General features: G+C 46.1%; 3 protein-coding genes across 6 annotated transcripts in view; 1 reads left to right on the top strand and 2 right to left on the bottom strand.

Annotated features, from left to right (window-relative positions):
- Window positions 1–15,874, top strand: part of BCO1 (beta-carotene oxygenase 1) — a 161,943-nt gene that overhangs the window by 3,011 nt on the left and 143,058 nt on the right. The gene's annotated exons all lie outside the window — the stretch shown is intronic.
- LOC128313327 (polycystic kidney disease protein 1-like 2) lies at window positions 4,028–7,999 on the bottom strand. 2 transcript variants are annotated; one of them, XM_053211338.1, is made up of 4 exons: window positions 7,891–7,999; window positions 6,494–6,595; window positions 5,589–5,720; window positions 4,028–4,429 (listed from the first exon to the last, which is right to left on the bottom strand). In XM_053211338.1, exons 2-4 carry the CDS (start codon window positions 6,530–6,532, stop codon window positions 4,238–4,240), a joined length of 363 nt encoding a protein of 120 aa, XP_053067313.1. In that variant the 5' UTR covers window positions 6,533–6,595; window positions 7,891–7,999; the 3' UTR covers window positions 4,028–4,237. The 2 variants fall into 2 exon arrangements, with proteins under 2 accessions (XP_053067313.1, XP_053067314.1); XM_053211339.1 differs by lacking the exon at window positions 7,891–7,999 and adding an exon at window positions 6,763–7,111.
- The window catches only part of LOC106984006 (polycystic kidney disease protein 1-like 2), an 86,786-nt gene continuing 83,127 nt past the window's right edge, over window positions 12,216–15,874 (bottom strand). The window contains exons 38-39 of one of the 3 annotated variants that reach the window (XM_053211331.1): window positions 15,501–15,628; window positions 12,216–12,828 (exon numbers count right to left, since the gene is read on the bottom strand). In XM_053211331.1, coding sequence (XP_053067306.1) covers window positions 12,664–12,828; window positions 15,501–15,628 — 293 coding nt within the window. In that variant the 3' untranslated portion in view covers window positions 12,216–12,663. The remainder of the gene's footprint in view (window positions 12,829–15,500; window positions 15,629–15,874) is intronic. The other 2 variants (XM_053211329.1, XM_053211330.1) reach the window with 2 other exon arrangements.

Raw genomic sequence — 15,874 nt, 5'->3', positions numbered from 1 at the left:
ACCGATCCAAAGAGGCCTGGGTACCCCATGCAGGGGACAGACAGAAGCTCCTAGAGAAGCAAAGACTTGTCCAAGGGTCGGGAGTGTCTCCTTGGTGGAGACTGGATGGGAGCCAGTTAGCTAATGGAGGAGCAATCAAAGGGCAAAGTTGAAACCCAGCATGGTCAGTTCCTTGCTTAAGTAGCCAGCCCTGGGACCAAAGCCTTTCCAGAAAAACAGAAGTCCTGTCCCCATCCAAGGAGACAGAAAATAATTAAGTTCTGGGAAAGACTTCACCGTCAACACAAATTTTATGGCGTGGGCAGGAATCAGTGAAGAAACAGTGGAGTGAAAAACACCTCAAGCTCCACATCATTATTACAGATTGTCATCTTCACATATTCCTTATTATACACACCTTAAAGCGTGTGTGTATGTGAGTGTGTGAAGGGATGTTTGGGAGACTTCCATGTTGTTGCACTGAGCTTCCACCCCACTTACAAAATGGGCATTGTTAGCACATCTGTGCAGTGCTTGCAAGGGCTGTCATGCTCCAGTTTCCTTTTCCTTGCTATATGCCTGGGACTGTGCAAACATTACCTTTTTAATCCTCTCCAAACCCCTTTCTGATACGTATTACTTTCGTTGCAGAGATGAGGAATGGGAGGCTCAGAAAAGTTAATTGACTTGCCCGGGAGTGGAATGAGGAAGGCATGTCTAGCTTTAGCAGCTGCTAGGTGGCAGTAGCAGGACTTGACCTCTAGTTGGGCTCACGGTCAACTGCTTGTAAGGTCTGCCACTTGCCTCCCTTTGGGATGCTGACTGGCTCACAGTGGTCTACTCCAGACTGCAGATCTTGGCTAGCTTCTCATATCAATATTCTGTTTTTATTGTTGTTTTGTTATAAGCCGATATAGCACAATGCAAACCATGCCCTAAAATATTTATTCCCAGCTCTACTGATGTATTTGGTGGGAAGAACAAGGTCACATGTCAGTCTGTGACCTGTATCACATGCCCTTCCACCAAAACAATAGGCAGTGTGTCATTTTTTGAAATCTAATAAGTATTGAGGCTAATCACATTATTTTTTTTCCTAATTGATAATCATTGTAACATCCATGGCTTGAGATTTAAAAGGTCATCCCACTGCACGTTTGGTACAACCACCTGAGAATTGCCTGTGATCTTTTCTCTCAAGTGTGTCAGAAGGGGTCCACTCATCTCTTTAAGCTTTTTTTCCTCTCATAGCAATACAGTTGAAGGAGTTGCCAGTTTGATACTTACAGTCAGAAAAGGAGTGGAGACTAGATGAATAACTTACACCTTCTCCAGATCTTAGAGCTTTTCATATTTAAAACAAATAGACTGGAGTGCCTGGATGGCTAAGTCGGTTAAGCATCTGACTCTTCATTTTAGCTCAGGTTATGGTCTCCCATTTCAGGAAATTGAGCCCCATGTGGAGCTCTGTGCTGACAAAAGCCTGTTTGGGATTCTCTCTCCCTCTCTCTCTCTAAAAAAATAAACATTTAAAAAATAGATAGATAGATAAGTAAATAAATAAAACAGACTCTGTATCTGGGTAGGTTTCTGTACCAGTGTATTGGGGCCTGTGTTTATACCGTGCTATGGGTTGTCTGATGAACATCCCTGCACATTTAGCTCACGTTCATGTGTGACACAATAAACAATGGATGGTGGGCTTTTGGTTGGATAGAAGATGATGAAATCCCCAAGGTTTTGTGTATGTTGCATGTTATGTGGCTCCTTGTGAACGATCCTTTTTTTATATTCAGGGTAAGATCCTGATTCAACTGTCCTAAAAAGACATTTAAGCTCTCATCCAGATACACTTGATCTTAGCCAAAAGGCCAAGAAGCGATAAGCTCTCATCCAGATAGAAGCCAGTAGTTCAGCTCCAGGGTTGATGAAGTCAGTCATCAAGCACTCATGTTCCTCTCATCTTTCTGCTCTGCTGTCTTTGGATTGTTCCCCATGGTGTCAGAGTAGCTGTACAAGTTCCTGGAGTGTTGCCTGGGCCAGACCATATCTAGCAGCATAAGATGCCATCTCTTTGTGTCTCTTTCTATTGGCAAGTAGACCTTTCCTGGAAGTGTCCTAGAGACTTCAGTTTTCATTGGCTGGAACTGGGTCGTGTGACTACCCCAAATCCCTCATTGTTAAGGGAAATGGATTAGTATCCAAATCAGGATTTACAGTGATGTGGTTACAGGGGCACTTTCCCATGAGTCTCCTGGGAAAGGAGTATATGGCTACGTGATCAAAGTTGGGTTCTGATAGCAAAGAGGAAAGCATGGAATGGATACCTAGAGGAGGTATGTGTGTGTGTGTGTTGGGGGCGGGAGATGAGTGAGCTAGAGAGGATATGTGAGGTGCACTCCCCTGCACGGGGGAGGGGAAACGTGCCCTTATCCACACAGACACCTAAACACCTTTTATTTTCTAGATCTGTGGTTCTCAGAATTTAGGGCATGGTTAGCAAGTCTGACTGCACATTGGAATCACCTGGGGAGGCTTTAAAATTATTGATGCCTGGGGGCACCTGGGTGGCTCAGTCAGTTAAGCATCTGACTCTTTTTTTTTTTTAATGTTTATTTATTTTTGAGAGAGAGAGAGAGAGACAGAGTGAGAGTATAGGGGAAAGGAAGAGAGAGAGGGAGACCCAGAATCTGAAGCAGGCTCCTAGCTGTCAGCACAGAGCCCAATGAGGGGCTTGAACTCAGAAACTGAGGGACTAGCCAACTGAGCCACCCAGGTGCCCCAAGCATCTGACTCTTAATCTCAGCTCAGATCTTAATCTTGGGGTCTTGAGTTAAAGCCCTGTGTTGGGCTCCACACTAGGCATGGAGCCTACTTTAAAAACAAAACACAACAACAACAACAACTTTGATGCCTAGGTCCTAGGTCAAAGATTCTGAGATTCTGATGTTTGGGATGAAGTCTGGGGCATGCAGCCAGGCTTGAGAACCACTGATGTAGATTACCAGTTCCAAAGTATCACCTAAGGAACACTAGCCCTGACTGAGGTGCTTCAAAAGTGGATGCCTTGGTCAAAAAGTTTTGGGAATCATTGCACACTTTAGCTTGCGTGCTCGCCTCATTCCATGAGACTCACAATGCATATTTAGCATGTTAAAAACTCTCACAGTTCCCATGCTAAAGAACTTGTGTAACATTTATAATCTAGTGTTTGTCATATTTATTTGATTCAGAAACATTTCTGGGGGAATGACACCTATTATGTTGAATTTTGTCCCCTAAAGAAATAATGTTTTAGGCCTAACCCCTACTAATCAAAATGTGATCAAATTTGGAAATAGGGGTGTTGCAGATGTCATTAGTTAAGATGGGGTAATAATGGAGTAGGATGGGCCCTTAATTCATTGGACCAGAGGGGTGCTTGAGTGGCTCAGCAGGTTAAGTGTCTGACTTTGGCTCGGGTCATGATTTCTCCGTACAAGAGTTCCAGCCCTGCATCGGGCTCTGTGCTGATAGCTAGGAGCCTGGAGCCTGCTTCAGATTCTGTGTCTCCTTCTCTCTGTCCCTCCTCCACTCACACTCTCTTTCTCTCTCAAAAATAAATGAACATTAACAAAAACTAAGTAGGACTAGAGATCTTATAAGAAGAAGAAAAGAAACACAGGGACAGACACACAGGGAGAAGGCCATGTGATAACATAGGCAGAAATTAGAATGATCCATCTACAAGCCAAGGAATACCAAAGGACACTAGAAGTTAGAAGAAAAGACTCTTCTCCAGAGTCTTTAGAGGGAGCCTGGCCCCATTGACACTTTGATTTGGGGCTTCTATCCTCTGGGATGGAGACCATAAATTTCAATTGGTTTAAGCTACCCAGTTTATGCTACTGTGTTCCTCTCGAGAGGAAGAGAGAGAGAGAGAGGGAGAGCGATGGCCATTAACACCTCTTGGACACAATTTGAGAAACCCTGAAATACAATCATTCAGAAGCAATCCCCGACCAACCAAGAAGATGAAATAGTCTGTAGAGATCATTTTTTTCCCCAAACTCCAGACAGTATTTGTTTTATTTCTAGGAGGAAATACATTTGAACAGTCTATGACAATAGTGGCAATTGAATGTACTTAAGCGTATATTTTTCTTATTTTTTTTACTTGCCAGGCTTGGTGACTTTTCTGTGGATACAGAAAAACATTGGCCTGGAGAGACTGTAGAATCACTGGGAAGCATAGGCCCAAGGCTCTGGCCTTCCCCCTCTATAGATGTTCGTGTGTGGATGAAGAGCTTAGAGCTTGGGTGCAGCTGACACAGGTACAGGGAGGCCGGACCTCTGACAGCAACTCAGGCTGTTTCCTGCCACTTCCAGGGTCCTCTCTTTTACATTTAATGCCCAGGAAACCGAGTATTTTCGCCAGCAACAAATCGGCAATCTCACCTTCCTCCGACAGCTGTAGAGGGAAAAAGAACCATACGACATACATAGAACCATTCTCTTTGGGGGGTTTCTTCCTTCCTAAGGGGAAACCATGGTTTTATTGTTCAACTTGGTCTCTACCAAAGTCACTGCACTGTGTAGAGTCAGTTTTCTGTTGGGATTCCCCTTCTTCTGGGAATCCCAGGGGTGCGTGCTCCCACCTTTACCCTGATGTTTCTTCTTCCCCTGTGATGAGAATGACAGTATTCCCTCTACCACCCCCAATAGGGGCTGTTAGGAATGTATGTACAAAGACCCTCATGCGTTGCTGCTGGGAACGTGAATTGGTGCATCTGCTTTGGGAAATAGCTTGCTGTCTTCTCAAAATTTAAACTTGTTACCATATGACTTGTTGAAACAAATTTCTGGGCCCAAGATGGAGCTGCTCCAGCCTGGGGTGCCGTGTCAGCAGACTGAAGCTTAGAGAACTTTTGTGTCCCTGTAAATGCTTCCCTTTATCAGAATGCAGTGTATCAGGTTAGCCAACCTCCAAACACCAAGCCACCCCTGAGCCCTATACTTCTTTTCTTTTCCATCTCGCCACAAACAAGATTGACTGTGTGGCCCCAGTCAGTCAGATATATTTTCATTTTTCTCTTCCTTGTTCTTTATTCTTTTATCCTATAAAAGCTTCCTGCCTTCCACCCCATTTGTACTTCTCTGAATAGAGACTGTCCTCTTCATGGAGTGTTAAGGTTTGTATCACCTAACTTGTCTGCCTTAATAACTTTTTAAAAGGTTTCAGCCTTGGCTGTATACTAAAATCACCTGAGAAGATTTCAGAAATACACGTGCTTGGCTCATTCACCCAAGGATTCTGTGTATATTGGTCTCAGTGCAGCAGCAGGCATCCCAAAAGCCCCCACGTGATTCTAATGTACACTCAGGGCTGAGCATCACTGGGGTCATGAACCAAGTGCCACCTTGGGAATCAGGAGACCCGATTCTAGTCTGCCCTTCATTTGTTTGTATTCTTGAGGAAGGTATTTCCTCCTTCTGGACCTATTTCCCCTCCCATGAAATGAGGGCTTTGAGCTACAGAGGTCTCTCACGTCCCCCTAATGTCTAGTGCTGCTCAGTCACTTCCTACTTCAGGGTCAGTGACTGTTGAAGAATAAGCCAAAGGGACTCACCTGATCATATTTTTGCTCCTCATTGAAGGCCACCAGGATGACAGAGATGAATAGATTCAGCACCACAAATGTCATGAAAATGATGCAGGACCCAATCAGGAAGGAGCCAAGCACTGGGCTGTAGTCCAGGACCTGTCAGGAAGAAAGCCAAGAGTCACCCCCAGAAGTCCTGTGTCCTGGTAGCCACTTCCCCATAGCCATCCTCAGAGGGAAAACTGGTTCTCAGACTAGGCAGAGCCTGGAACCAGGAAGGATCCCTTTTGTCTGGCAGCTGAGAGCATGGGCATTGCTCTCAAGAGCTGCCAAGAGACGGGGTGCCCGGATGGCTCAGTTGGTTAAGCAGCTGACTTTGGCTCATGATCTCACAGTTCGTGAGTTTGAGCCCTGAACCTGGCTCTGCACTGACAGTGCAGATTCTCGATTCTCTCCCTCTCCCTCTCCCTTTCTCTGCCCCTCCCCTGGTCTCTCTCTTTCTCTCTCTCTCTCTGTCTCTCTCTCTCTCTAAGTAAACAGAACAAAACAAAACAAGCTTCCAGGGAAAGAAAAAGATAGCACCCCCTACTCCCTACTGCCGCCATTTCCAAATATAAGGCACCATTTCTGGCTAGGGCTGGGAGCATTCCCTTCTAGAGACCTCCCAGCCCAGTCCTCTCCTAAGTACTCAGTGCATGGTGTTCTCCTGTAAGCAGGGGTTCCCAGGGCAAACTATGGGCCCTAGTATGGGGCTGTCTGCCTAGGGGAAGGGGACTGTTTATTTGTCCAAAGTTGCCTTGTGCTTGCCAGGCCATGGACCCAAGGGGTGCATCCATTCAGGGAGAGACATTTGAGGAGGGTGCTTTTTCTCATTTTCATAAAGGCTTGGTGTAGATGGCCGTGTCCATGTTCCCCCGACCCCACCCCATTACCTCCTCGTAGTTAAAGATTCCTAGCTGGAGGCTGATCATTGTTTCTGCTGCATCGAAGAGGGTTTTGTAGGAACGGAGTTTCCAACCAAGTATTAAGTTTGACTGTAATGGAAAGAGTCCTCACGAACAGGAAAAGAAACCAAGTGACCTCCCCACCCCCCACCCCCAAAGCCTGTTGTTTGACAGAGTCTCTCTTCTGGGTCAGCCTTATCCTTGGCCCCGCAAAACCATACCTATGGGGGCTTGCAACTGAGTGTGTGTGTACCTACCCAGTTCTGTAAGGAATGCGTATCCCCTTCTGGGGCTCAGCACTACCCACTAGGCCACTACTGTGTTCACTCAGATGGCTGCAGTTCACTCAGGTGACTCAGTGATGAAACTGGGCTCTCTGAGGCTCCAGCCTCTTTGCTTTGGGGGAGTTGGGTTGGATGACAACAGGCTTCTGCCTGGGCAGGGCGTCTCCTATACTTCCTCCTCACCACAGCACGCTTCCCTCCAAAGATTGCCGCTCTATGTCAAGGGAGGCCCAGCACTCCCTTTGCTCTGAACTGGTGACTTCTCATCTCCGGACACGGCCAGTGTCCCTGTAGCTCCTATACTGCAGATGGAGGACTGAATAAATCCATGTGAATTAAGGGGTCCAGTGAAGTACTTGTGATGAAACCAAACTCCCCCCATCTCCATCAGTGCTCCTTACCCCATTTCTAAGGGTGGGAGAGGGAGAGGCAGTAGTTAGGTAGTGGGGAGTCAGGGTGGAGGTGATAGGGGCAGGAAAAGGATGGCTAAGGAAAGGGGAGAGGGCTAGAGAGAGAGTGGTAACTAGGATAAGAGAGACCACTGTGTGGTGTGCAGCTCAGGGATGGTGGAAGGTAAGACTGGATGGGGCCAAGGCAAGAACTGGGAGAGGGGCTGGGGTGGAGAGTGGGTCAGGATTGGGTAAAGGGGCACGGAGGAGTGAGAGCTGTGGTATTATGGGGAACGTGGACTTGGAGGCGATGGGGGTTATATTTAGATGGAGAGCAAGATGTGGCAGAGGGTCTTTGTTTCCCACATAATTGGTAATAAAAGAGTTGGCAGTATTTTTTTTTCATTCGCAAAAGAGACGTGACTGCCAAAATGTTCTCAGTGTCAAGGGGCCGAATGAAATGATTTTTGGCCCTGTTAAGTTCATGCCTCGTGCAGGGCACCCAGCAGTGACGTAGCCTACCCATATGTAGGCTAATCTCTGCCCAGTTCATCTCCAGCACCCCCCTCCACCCCCCGAGCACAGAGCGAATGCTCTTTCCGTGTCTGAGCACGTGGAGTGTCAGGAGAAGTGGCATTTCCAGGCAGGGTCCAGGTACAGAAGGGAATCCTTTATTGGAGGTAGTTGGCCCTCTTGGTCTTAGAGACTGTACCTCCTTACTCTTATCCAGCCGATGTCTCCACCCTTGCCATCTGGGGTGGCCGGTTTATGAGCCCCCAGCTGCAAAGCCCTGGACTCAGAATATCCACCATCTCCCCCAGGTTCCAAAGTCTTAACGCTCACCCTCAGTGCATATGCCCCTCCCCACCTCCCCCCAACGACCACCACCGTTGAGAAGCCTTTGCTTCCAAGGAGACCAGCCCCGAAGGTTTTAGCAAAAGAACCACTCACTGCAATGGAGTAAGCCAGAAGCATGATAAGGATGACGATGATAAATCCTGAAATGTCCCCCCAAGCACGGCGCAGGGCAGATGTGATCATGTGCATTTTGGGGTTCAACCTGAGCAGATGCCAAAGCTTCACTGTGGACAGCAGTACCAGGAAGGCAATGATGTAGCCAAGGGCAGCATCAGCTGCTGCTGTCTCACTGAAACTGATCCCCCTGTAGGACCAAAAGGGAGGGTGAGTCTCAGAGACTGTGAGAAGCTCAGCCAGAGCTCTTCTGGGCTGTCACGATGCTGGATCCTCAGCCCAGGATGCAGGATTAGATTTATCATGATCTCAGAGCCCATCACTTCCCACAACAGATCTGGGAGATACAAGGCTAGTCCAGTTCCCCAGCTATGTAATCGTGAGATGGGGATGACAGTGATGGAGATGAGAGTAGAGACGGTGATGGTGGTGGGGATGATGGTTATGATAGGGATGACGACAATGATGGTGATGGAGGCGATGTGGTAGGGACGATGATGGTGGTGGTGAGGGTGACGGTGATCGTGGTGGGGATGATGGTTATGATGGGGATGATGGTTATGATAGGGATGACAACGACGATGATGATGGAGGTGATGTGGTAGCATGTTGGTGGTGGTGGTGAGGGTAATGGTGATGATGGTAGTGATGTGGTAGTGATGGGGGTCATGGGACCATTACCTACCAGTTTTGGTTAATGGCTGCAGAGCTATGGAAGAATGGCAAAGGAAGAATCCTCCCAGGGTCAAGAAGATGGAACTGAGGGAGTTCTGTGAGCCTTCCCTCCTGGTCTGGGGTTACTAGATGCCACTTCCTCCCTCACATTTGTCTGAGTGTATGTCCACATTACCCTTACATTTGAAGGAAGGATGGAAGTATCATTCAGTTTCTGTGCTGAGGGCCTGATGAACCTCAGCTGTGTTTGGCCTTCAAGACCACTGGCTGAGGCAAGTGTTTCTGTCTTTGTTTCATGGATGAGGACGAGGAAGAGTTGGCAGCAGGTCACCCAGCTAGTGACATAGCGATACAACTCGTGGTGGAAGAAAAAGAGTTGGATCCAGGCCTGACTCCAAAGACTGGTTCTTCCCGCCATCCCACCCTGCCCTTAATTCCCGTCCGTGCCTTTGTGCTTTAAATTCAGTCTTAATATTGGTGTGTCGTTCAAATGGTGTAGGCCGTTATCCAGTGACATGGATGGAGCACAGGTTAAAGAACAAAATTATATGATCTCAGGTTTTAAATACATTTAATATACATATATAACGCCTGAGTGAAAGCTGTCCTTTTCCCTAATCTCCTGCCCTCCAGAATCTTCCTTCCCTTTGAGCATATGGGGCCGCTGGTATGGATGGCAGCTTCCTCCTTTGGTTCCCGCAGCATCTTTTTCCTGTCTCTCTTAAAACACCTAACCCTCTTTTGCGCCATTTAATTGCTCATATGCGTGGAAAAGTAACTACGTAAGCCCTCTAATGAAAGCATGGCTCTCAGCCTTGGCTGCAGGTTAGAATAACCAGGGAGACAATGAAAATACTAGAGCAGGGCTTGTCCCCAGCACTGACCTAGTAGGTCTGGGATGTGGCCTGGGCATCAGGGTTTGATCATCTCCCTGGGCAATTCTGCTGAGGAGCCAGGCCTGGGAAGCACTGAGTTGAAAGGAGACTATGAAGCAAATCACTTGGTCTTAAAAAATACTTTGAAAATTCAGGATCTGGTTATAGAATGACTTATCTATTCCAACAAGCAAACGAAGCTTACAAGTTTCTGAAATTAACACAAAACTTTGGTTAATTGATTAACCAAATGCAACTGAGGGTTTCTTGTAATTCCACGTTTTACTCTGGTTTTTGTCAAAAGTGGCAGATTTATATTTTCTGACACTCAGTGTGAAGAGAACTCTCTTACTATAAGATTGTTTTATAACCCATCTGAGTAAAACCCTGTCTATGTGGATATTGAGAACCAAATATGTTTTAGGTCACGGTGAGGAATTATAAAGCGTGGTTAATGTAGGGGGACAGTGATGATTTACAAATCACACTGGCTGTTAATGGTCTTAATCATGTATAACCTAAAACTCACCACTGTTTCTTCCTAGAACTCAGGCTTTGTTCTCTAAGCAGGAGTTTTTCTGCAAAGGGTCAGATGGTATGTATTTGAGGTTCTGTGGGCCAGATAGTTTCTGTCCCAGTAACTCCGTTGACAGTTGTTATCAGGAAAGCAGCCATGGACAGTATGTAAGGAACAGGTGATGATGCAGTGTTCCATTAAAACTTAATTTACAAAAACAGGTGGCGGGCTGGATTTGGACCCCAGGTCATCTTTTGCAGATCCCTTCAAGAGTTCAAACACCTTTAAGTTTTAGAAATGCTGTTCTGCATAAGATTTACAACCAGCTTAAGTAAAAAATAAAAGCACTTCTGATAATTTCTGAACTCAAAGAACTCAACTGATATGGAGACCTTTCTGTGGAAGGGTGCCTGGAGAGAGGGTGGAACTTTTGTCCTAGACTTGGCTGGCGCCATGGGCGTGGTACAGAGAAGAGCTCAGTGAGGGTTTGTGAGTTGAATGAGACCATCTAGGGTGGAGGTTAGGAATGCAGAGTTCTTATAGGCCCTGCATTTCCGTTTCCAAATTCTGTGACCTTGCACAGACATCCTTTCTGAGCCTCAGTTTCCTTATCTGTAAAAAAGGGATGTTGATAGTATTGTCTTTTAGAAGTCTTAGGAAGATTAAAGTAGATGGGATAATTCTGTTAAAGTGCTGTTTTTATAACAGTATATGGCATCCAACAATAAATAAATAAATGATTTTAGCTATATCAATAAAATCACTGAGTCAAGAAACACAGTGGTTTGATGTAAGGATTGGGATCCTGGAGACTTACAAGCTAGGTTTCTTGTTGTTGTTTCCTTTTTAATATATTTCCTTAAGACTTTACTTTTAAGCAATCTCTACATCCAACATGTGGGGCTCAAACTCATGACCCTGAGATTAAGAGTTGCAAGCTCTACCAAATGAGCCAGCCAGGCACCCCTTCAAGATTTTAAAACAGTTATTTATTTAAAACTTTTTTAGAGAGAGCTAGCAGGGGAGGACCAGAGAGAGACTCTTAAGCAGGCTCAGCACTGGGCATGCATGGAGCCCAAAGATTTTATTTTTATGTAATCTCTGTACCCAAAATGAAGCTTGAATTTACAACCCCAAAGTCAAGAGTTGCGGGCTCTAGTGACAAACTCTCACACAAGGTAGGTTTAAATTACTTCTCTGCCACCTTTAAATGTAGGGCTTGAACTCACAACCCTGACTGAGATCAAGACCTGAACTGAAATCAGAGTCAGATGCTTAACTGATTGAGCCACCCAGGTGGCCCCAGGCATAGCTTTCCTGACCTCAGAAGTCATTTCAGGCCCTCTGCCATCTTGTGAATGAATGTACGGACAAAACAGCCATTATCAGGCCAGGAGGTAATTTGATCCTATGAAGGACAATCAACAATGATAAAGTGAAGACTGACCTGGCGCACATTTCTTGAGTTATCTTTGCAGGATCTAAACCCCCTTGAGTACTCAGATACCAGACCAACTAAAGCCAGAGAATTGACAATGCTGACCTTTGCCAGTCCTAGTGACTTTGACTTGGACTCAGTTACACTAAGATGACTTCTGCCCCAATTCCACACTGTATTCTCCATTGCGTAGCCCCTTCAAGAATATGTATTCACCCTTCCCTTAAAACTTCCCCATTTTTGTTATTTGGAGAGACCACTTTGGGAAGGATCCTTGATGTTCTCCTTTATTGCAAGTAAAATGCTTCTTTTCCTATTCTTTGGTTTGGTCATGTCTTTTGGCTGGATGGTTCCCAAGAGGCGAACCTACTTTTGGGTAATAATAACATCTACCACCTTGGGTTCTTATGAGGATCTGGTGGGTTAGTACATCCTGCCTAACAGAGTGGACCCTTTGTAAATGATGTAGGACACTTTGTAGCAGATGTAGGTTGACTGGCGTTCTGCTACAGCTTTTGGGCAGGGACCTTACCACGGTGTCACAAGGTCTTTTGTTTTGGTAGAATTTGCAAAAGTAAGCTTTGTTCCATTTTGTCATAAAAGAGCCCTCTCCAACTGTGTATGCTTCAGGCCCTAAACCTGAATTTAAGTGGTAGCTTTAGTTACTTTTTAAAGAGTGACCTGTGATCCTCTGAGGATCAACAGGATTTCAAAAGCCTTCCTCTGGGGGCGCCTGGGTGGCTCAGTCTGTTGAGCATCCAACTTTGGCTCAGGTCAGTTCAACCTGTGTGGGGCTCTGTCCTGACGGCTGGGAGCCCGGAGCCCACTTTGGATTCTGTGTCTCCCTCTCTCTCTGCCCCTCCCCCACTCATGGTCTGTCTCTCTCTGTCTCTCAAAAATAAATAAATGTTAAAAAAAATTTTGTTCAAAAGCCTCCCTCTGACCCTGGGGCCACAGAGCTGGAGGAAGCAGATCTAGTGTGGGAGTTGGGAGCTGAGGCAGAGCCACTTACTCCTTCCCATGGTTCCGGTAGTGCTGGATGTCACGTTCTGCCAGGACAGCCCTCTTCACAAACATCGCCAGGGCGCTCCAGCTGGCCAGGATGATGGTCAGCTCCAGAAGATTCCACTTGCTATGGAAATAGCGCCACCTCTGTTTCCTCATGAGCTTGCCCTGAGAAAGGAGCTGGAGGTTGTACCAAATGCTGTGGCCAGACTTGTGGCTCCCCACCCCTTCCACCAAAGCTCTCCCAGCCACCCAAGATGACCCTCCAGCAGGGGTCTACTGTATCCTGGAGAGGCTCCTTAAAGCCCTGGCCCCACGTGCCTAGAGTGCCTGGGTCCTCTCCCCAGCACTGTGCACAGACCCCATCTGCCCCATCACCAACTCGGGCTGCGGAATTTGGAAGGCACGGAAGAGTAAATACAGCAAAAATAAGAAAAACATTTAATTCTCTCTGATGCAAAAAATTGGGGAAGGAGAAAGACCCTCCCACCCTTTCACAGGGTATTTACTTCAGAAAACTTGTAATTGTGAATTCTTTCTCTGCCCCTTTGAGGTGCGTGTCAATCTTTTTAAAAGTTCAGCTAGCCTCAAGAATGTTTTTCTAAAGGACCTGGGAGCTTTCTGTCTGACATGTGATCATGAAGGAAGGTAGTGCCCTTCACTCCCAGTTTCCCCAGGAGGGTAGGAGCCAAATGGCAGGCACCTGGCTCCAAATTACAAAATTACCTCCTGTTGTGAATATATATGTTTATTTTTAGTTTTTTTTTAAATGTTTATTCATTTTTGAGAGAGTGTCAGCGGGGGAGGGCAGAGAGAAGGGGACAGAGGCTCTGAAGCCGGCTCTGTGCTGACAGCAGAGAGCTCGATATGGGGCTCCAACTCATGAACTGTGAGATCATGACCTGAGCCGAAGTCAGACACTCAGCGAACTGAGCCACCCGGGTGCCCCTATTTTTCTTTTGATAAAGATAGTTAGCAAACACGAGTGGCCACCCCAATTACCAGGTGAATTTAGAGTGGACTAGTGGGATAGATATGCCATAAATCCTCTTGAGGATTAATTAGTGTTTATCTTAAGAAGGAGTATGTAATGGGTCCTATCTGCCCAGCAATATGCAAGGGTGAGATTCCTATCTGTTTTTGGAATCTCTTAGTGGATTGCCTGGGATGTTCCTAACTTCTAGTTTAATGCTTATTCAATAAGAAAAGTTGTTTTCTTCGAGGAAAGTGGACAGTTATTGTTTAATAGGTACAGTTTCAATTTTGCAGGAGGAAAAAAGTTATGGAAGGATGGATGGATGGATGGTAGTGATGGTTTTTGCACAACGACGTGAATGTCCTTAATGCCACCGAGTTGTACATTTAAAAGTGGTTAAAGTGGTAAACTTTGTTATATATTATATATACGTGTTTTTATGTATATATAATACGTAAGATATAAAATATACACAATTAAAATAACATATAATATAACATAGAACATACACAATGGTATACATAATCTACCACAATTAGAAATAAATGAATAGATTAGAAATAACAAATAATATAATAAAAATAAATAAATTAGAAATAAATAATTTTGTTAGTTTTTTTTTTTTTTTCCTTGACCTTTGTGCCTTTGTGGAGAGGTTTTCTAGATTGGCCAGAGACTTTGTTTTTAATTCTGTTTCCTCATCAGGTGTTGCAAGTCAAAAGGAATTGTGCTGTGTAAGTTCTAGGCCTCCCCCACTGTCCCCCTCCCCAACCCCCACTAAAGAGACTCTTCTATTGTCTGTTTTATTTCCCTCCTCCTACTCACTCTTAGGGAGGAAGGACTCCTCTTTGGCTAAGTACACCTCCATCATAAAGGGACAGAGAGAGATTTTAAAAATTGCTTAAGCAGTATTTTGAGAAAGATTTAAGGGTTTTGGAAAGAAGCGTTCTGAAGCAGCTGCAGGCAGAGGGTGAGGGCAGCCCAGAGGTAGGTAGGCAGATGGGCCTCCTTTGATGTTCTAGAAAAATGCAAAGACTTAGGTTGTTCTTTGGTAACTGTTCCCTGTTTGGTTTGAACTGGCGATGTTCAGAGACCCTGTGGGATCCAGGTTTATGAGCCTCATGGTGAGGCAGAGTGTCAAGTTCAGGGGTTAGACTCTCTGGGTTCAATTTTGGCCTTGGATAAATTACTTAATGTCTCTGGACTTCAGCTTCCTACTCTGTGAAATGGAGCCAATAGAACCTTTCTCTTGGTATTATAGGAGAAAATCCATGCAGCATTCTTAGCGCAACGTGAATCACGTGGTAGGCACTCAAGGTATCATCCTGATTTTCAGGCGTTTGTCGTGGCTGTTGAGCAGGGGTTGGGGATGTCCTTTTAAGAGACCTGATTTGCATTTTTGGTGGGGGAAGGGGCAGGCCATATCCCAAGCTTCAAATGAGCTCCCTGCCTCCTCAAATCCCCATCATTATCAATGTCTGTACCTTCATTTTGCAACATGGTTGTAAAAGCAGCAAAGGGGATTGTTTCCTAATTCCCAGGGACCACAGGTGAACCAGACCACAGGGAGCACAGTCACCTGTCTCTGTCTCCCACCTATGACAATTTTGGAAGGTCTCAGTTCCTCTCCCTTCCCCATCCGGGAAGGACCAGCCTCTGAATCTTAGTTCCTGAGAGGTGCTGAAAGTTGGTCCTTGAGCTGGGTGGGTCCTCATGACTACAGAAGGACCGGAAAGTTGCCATGGCAAACAGGCAGACAGAACCTTTCCCTCTCCCTTCTGCTGGCCTCATTCCAGGGAAGGTGTGTGAGATGGGACAGGCGCACTGCCACCTCGAGCCCAGGGAGCCCTAGTCTACCCCTCACCTGCACAATCATGTAGTAGAGAAGGAACAGGAGGTAGATGACCTCTGCTGCTACCACGAAGGGGTGCCAGCCGTCAGTGAAGGGGTACAGGCGCAGGCTTTGCAGGTTCGCATGTGCAAAGAAGGTTCCTGGGAAGCAAAACACGTTCTGCTCATTACTGGTCACCTGCCTGCTCAGAGCCACCGCTTCTGACCGGAAGTCATCTGTGCCATGATGCAATCTCAGGCCCTTCTTAGGACTGGCCAGGGCAGAAGAGAAGATAAAGGTCCTTCAGACCCAAAAACCCAAGGGACTGGACAGGGACACACGGGGGATGCCAACGACAATGCACTTGTCAGAAAGGATGCCGGGAGCTGCACGGGGAGAGCCGTCCC

This window comes from Acinonyx jubatus, chromosome E2 (assembly GCF_027475565.1).
Source record: "Acinonyx jubatus isolate Ajub_Pintada_27869175 chromosome E2, VMU_Ajub_asm_v1.0, whole genome shotgun sequence".
Taxonomy (NCBI): domain Eukaryota; kingdom Metazoa; phylum Chordata; class Mammalia; order Carnivora; family Felidae; genus Acinonyx; species Acinonyx jubatus.
This window is presented reverse-complemented; position numbering and strand designations above follow the sequence as displayed.

Coding starts and splice junctions, on each gene's coding strand:
- LOC128313327 (XM_053211338.1), bottom strand. CDS start 6,532: ATGATCAGCCTCCAGCTAGGAATCTTTAACTACGAGGAG. Junction 5,721..6,493: donor GAATCTTTAACTACGAGGAG/GTAATGGGGTGG, acceptor TCTTCCTGACAG/GTCCTGGACTACAGCCCAGT. Junction 4,430..5,588: donor AGGAGCAAAAATATGATCAG/GTGAGTCCCTTT, acceptor TTCCCTCTACAG/CTGTCGGAGGAAGGTGAGAT.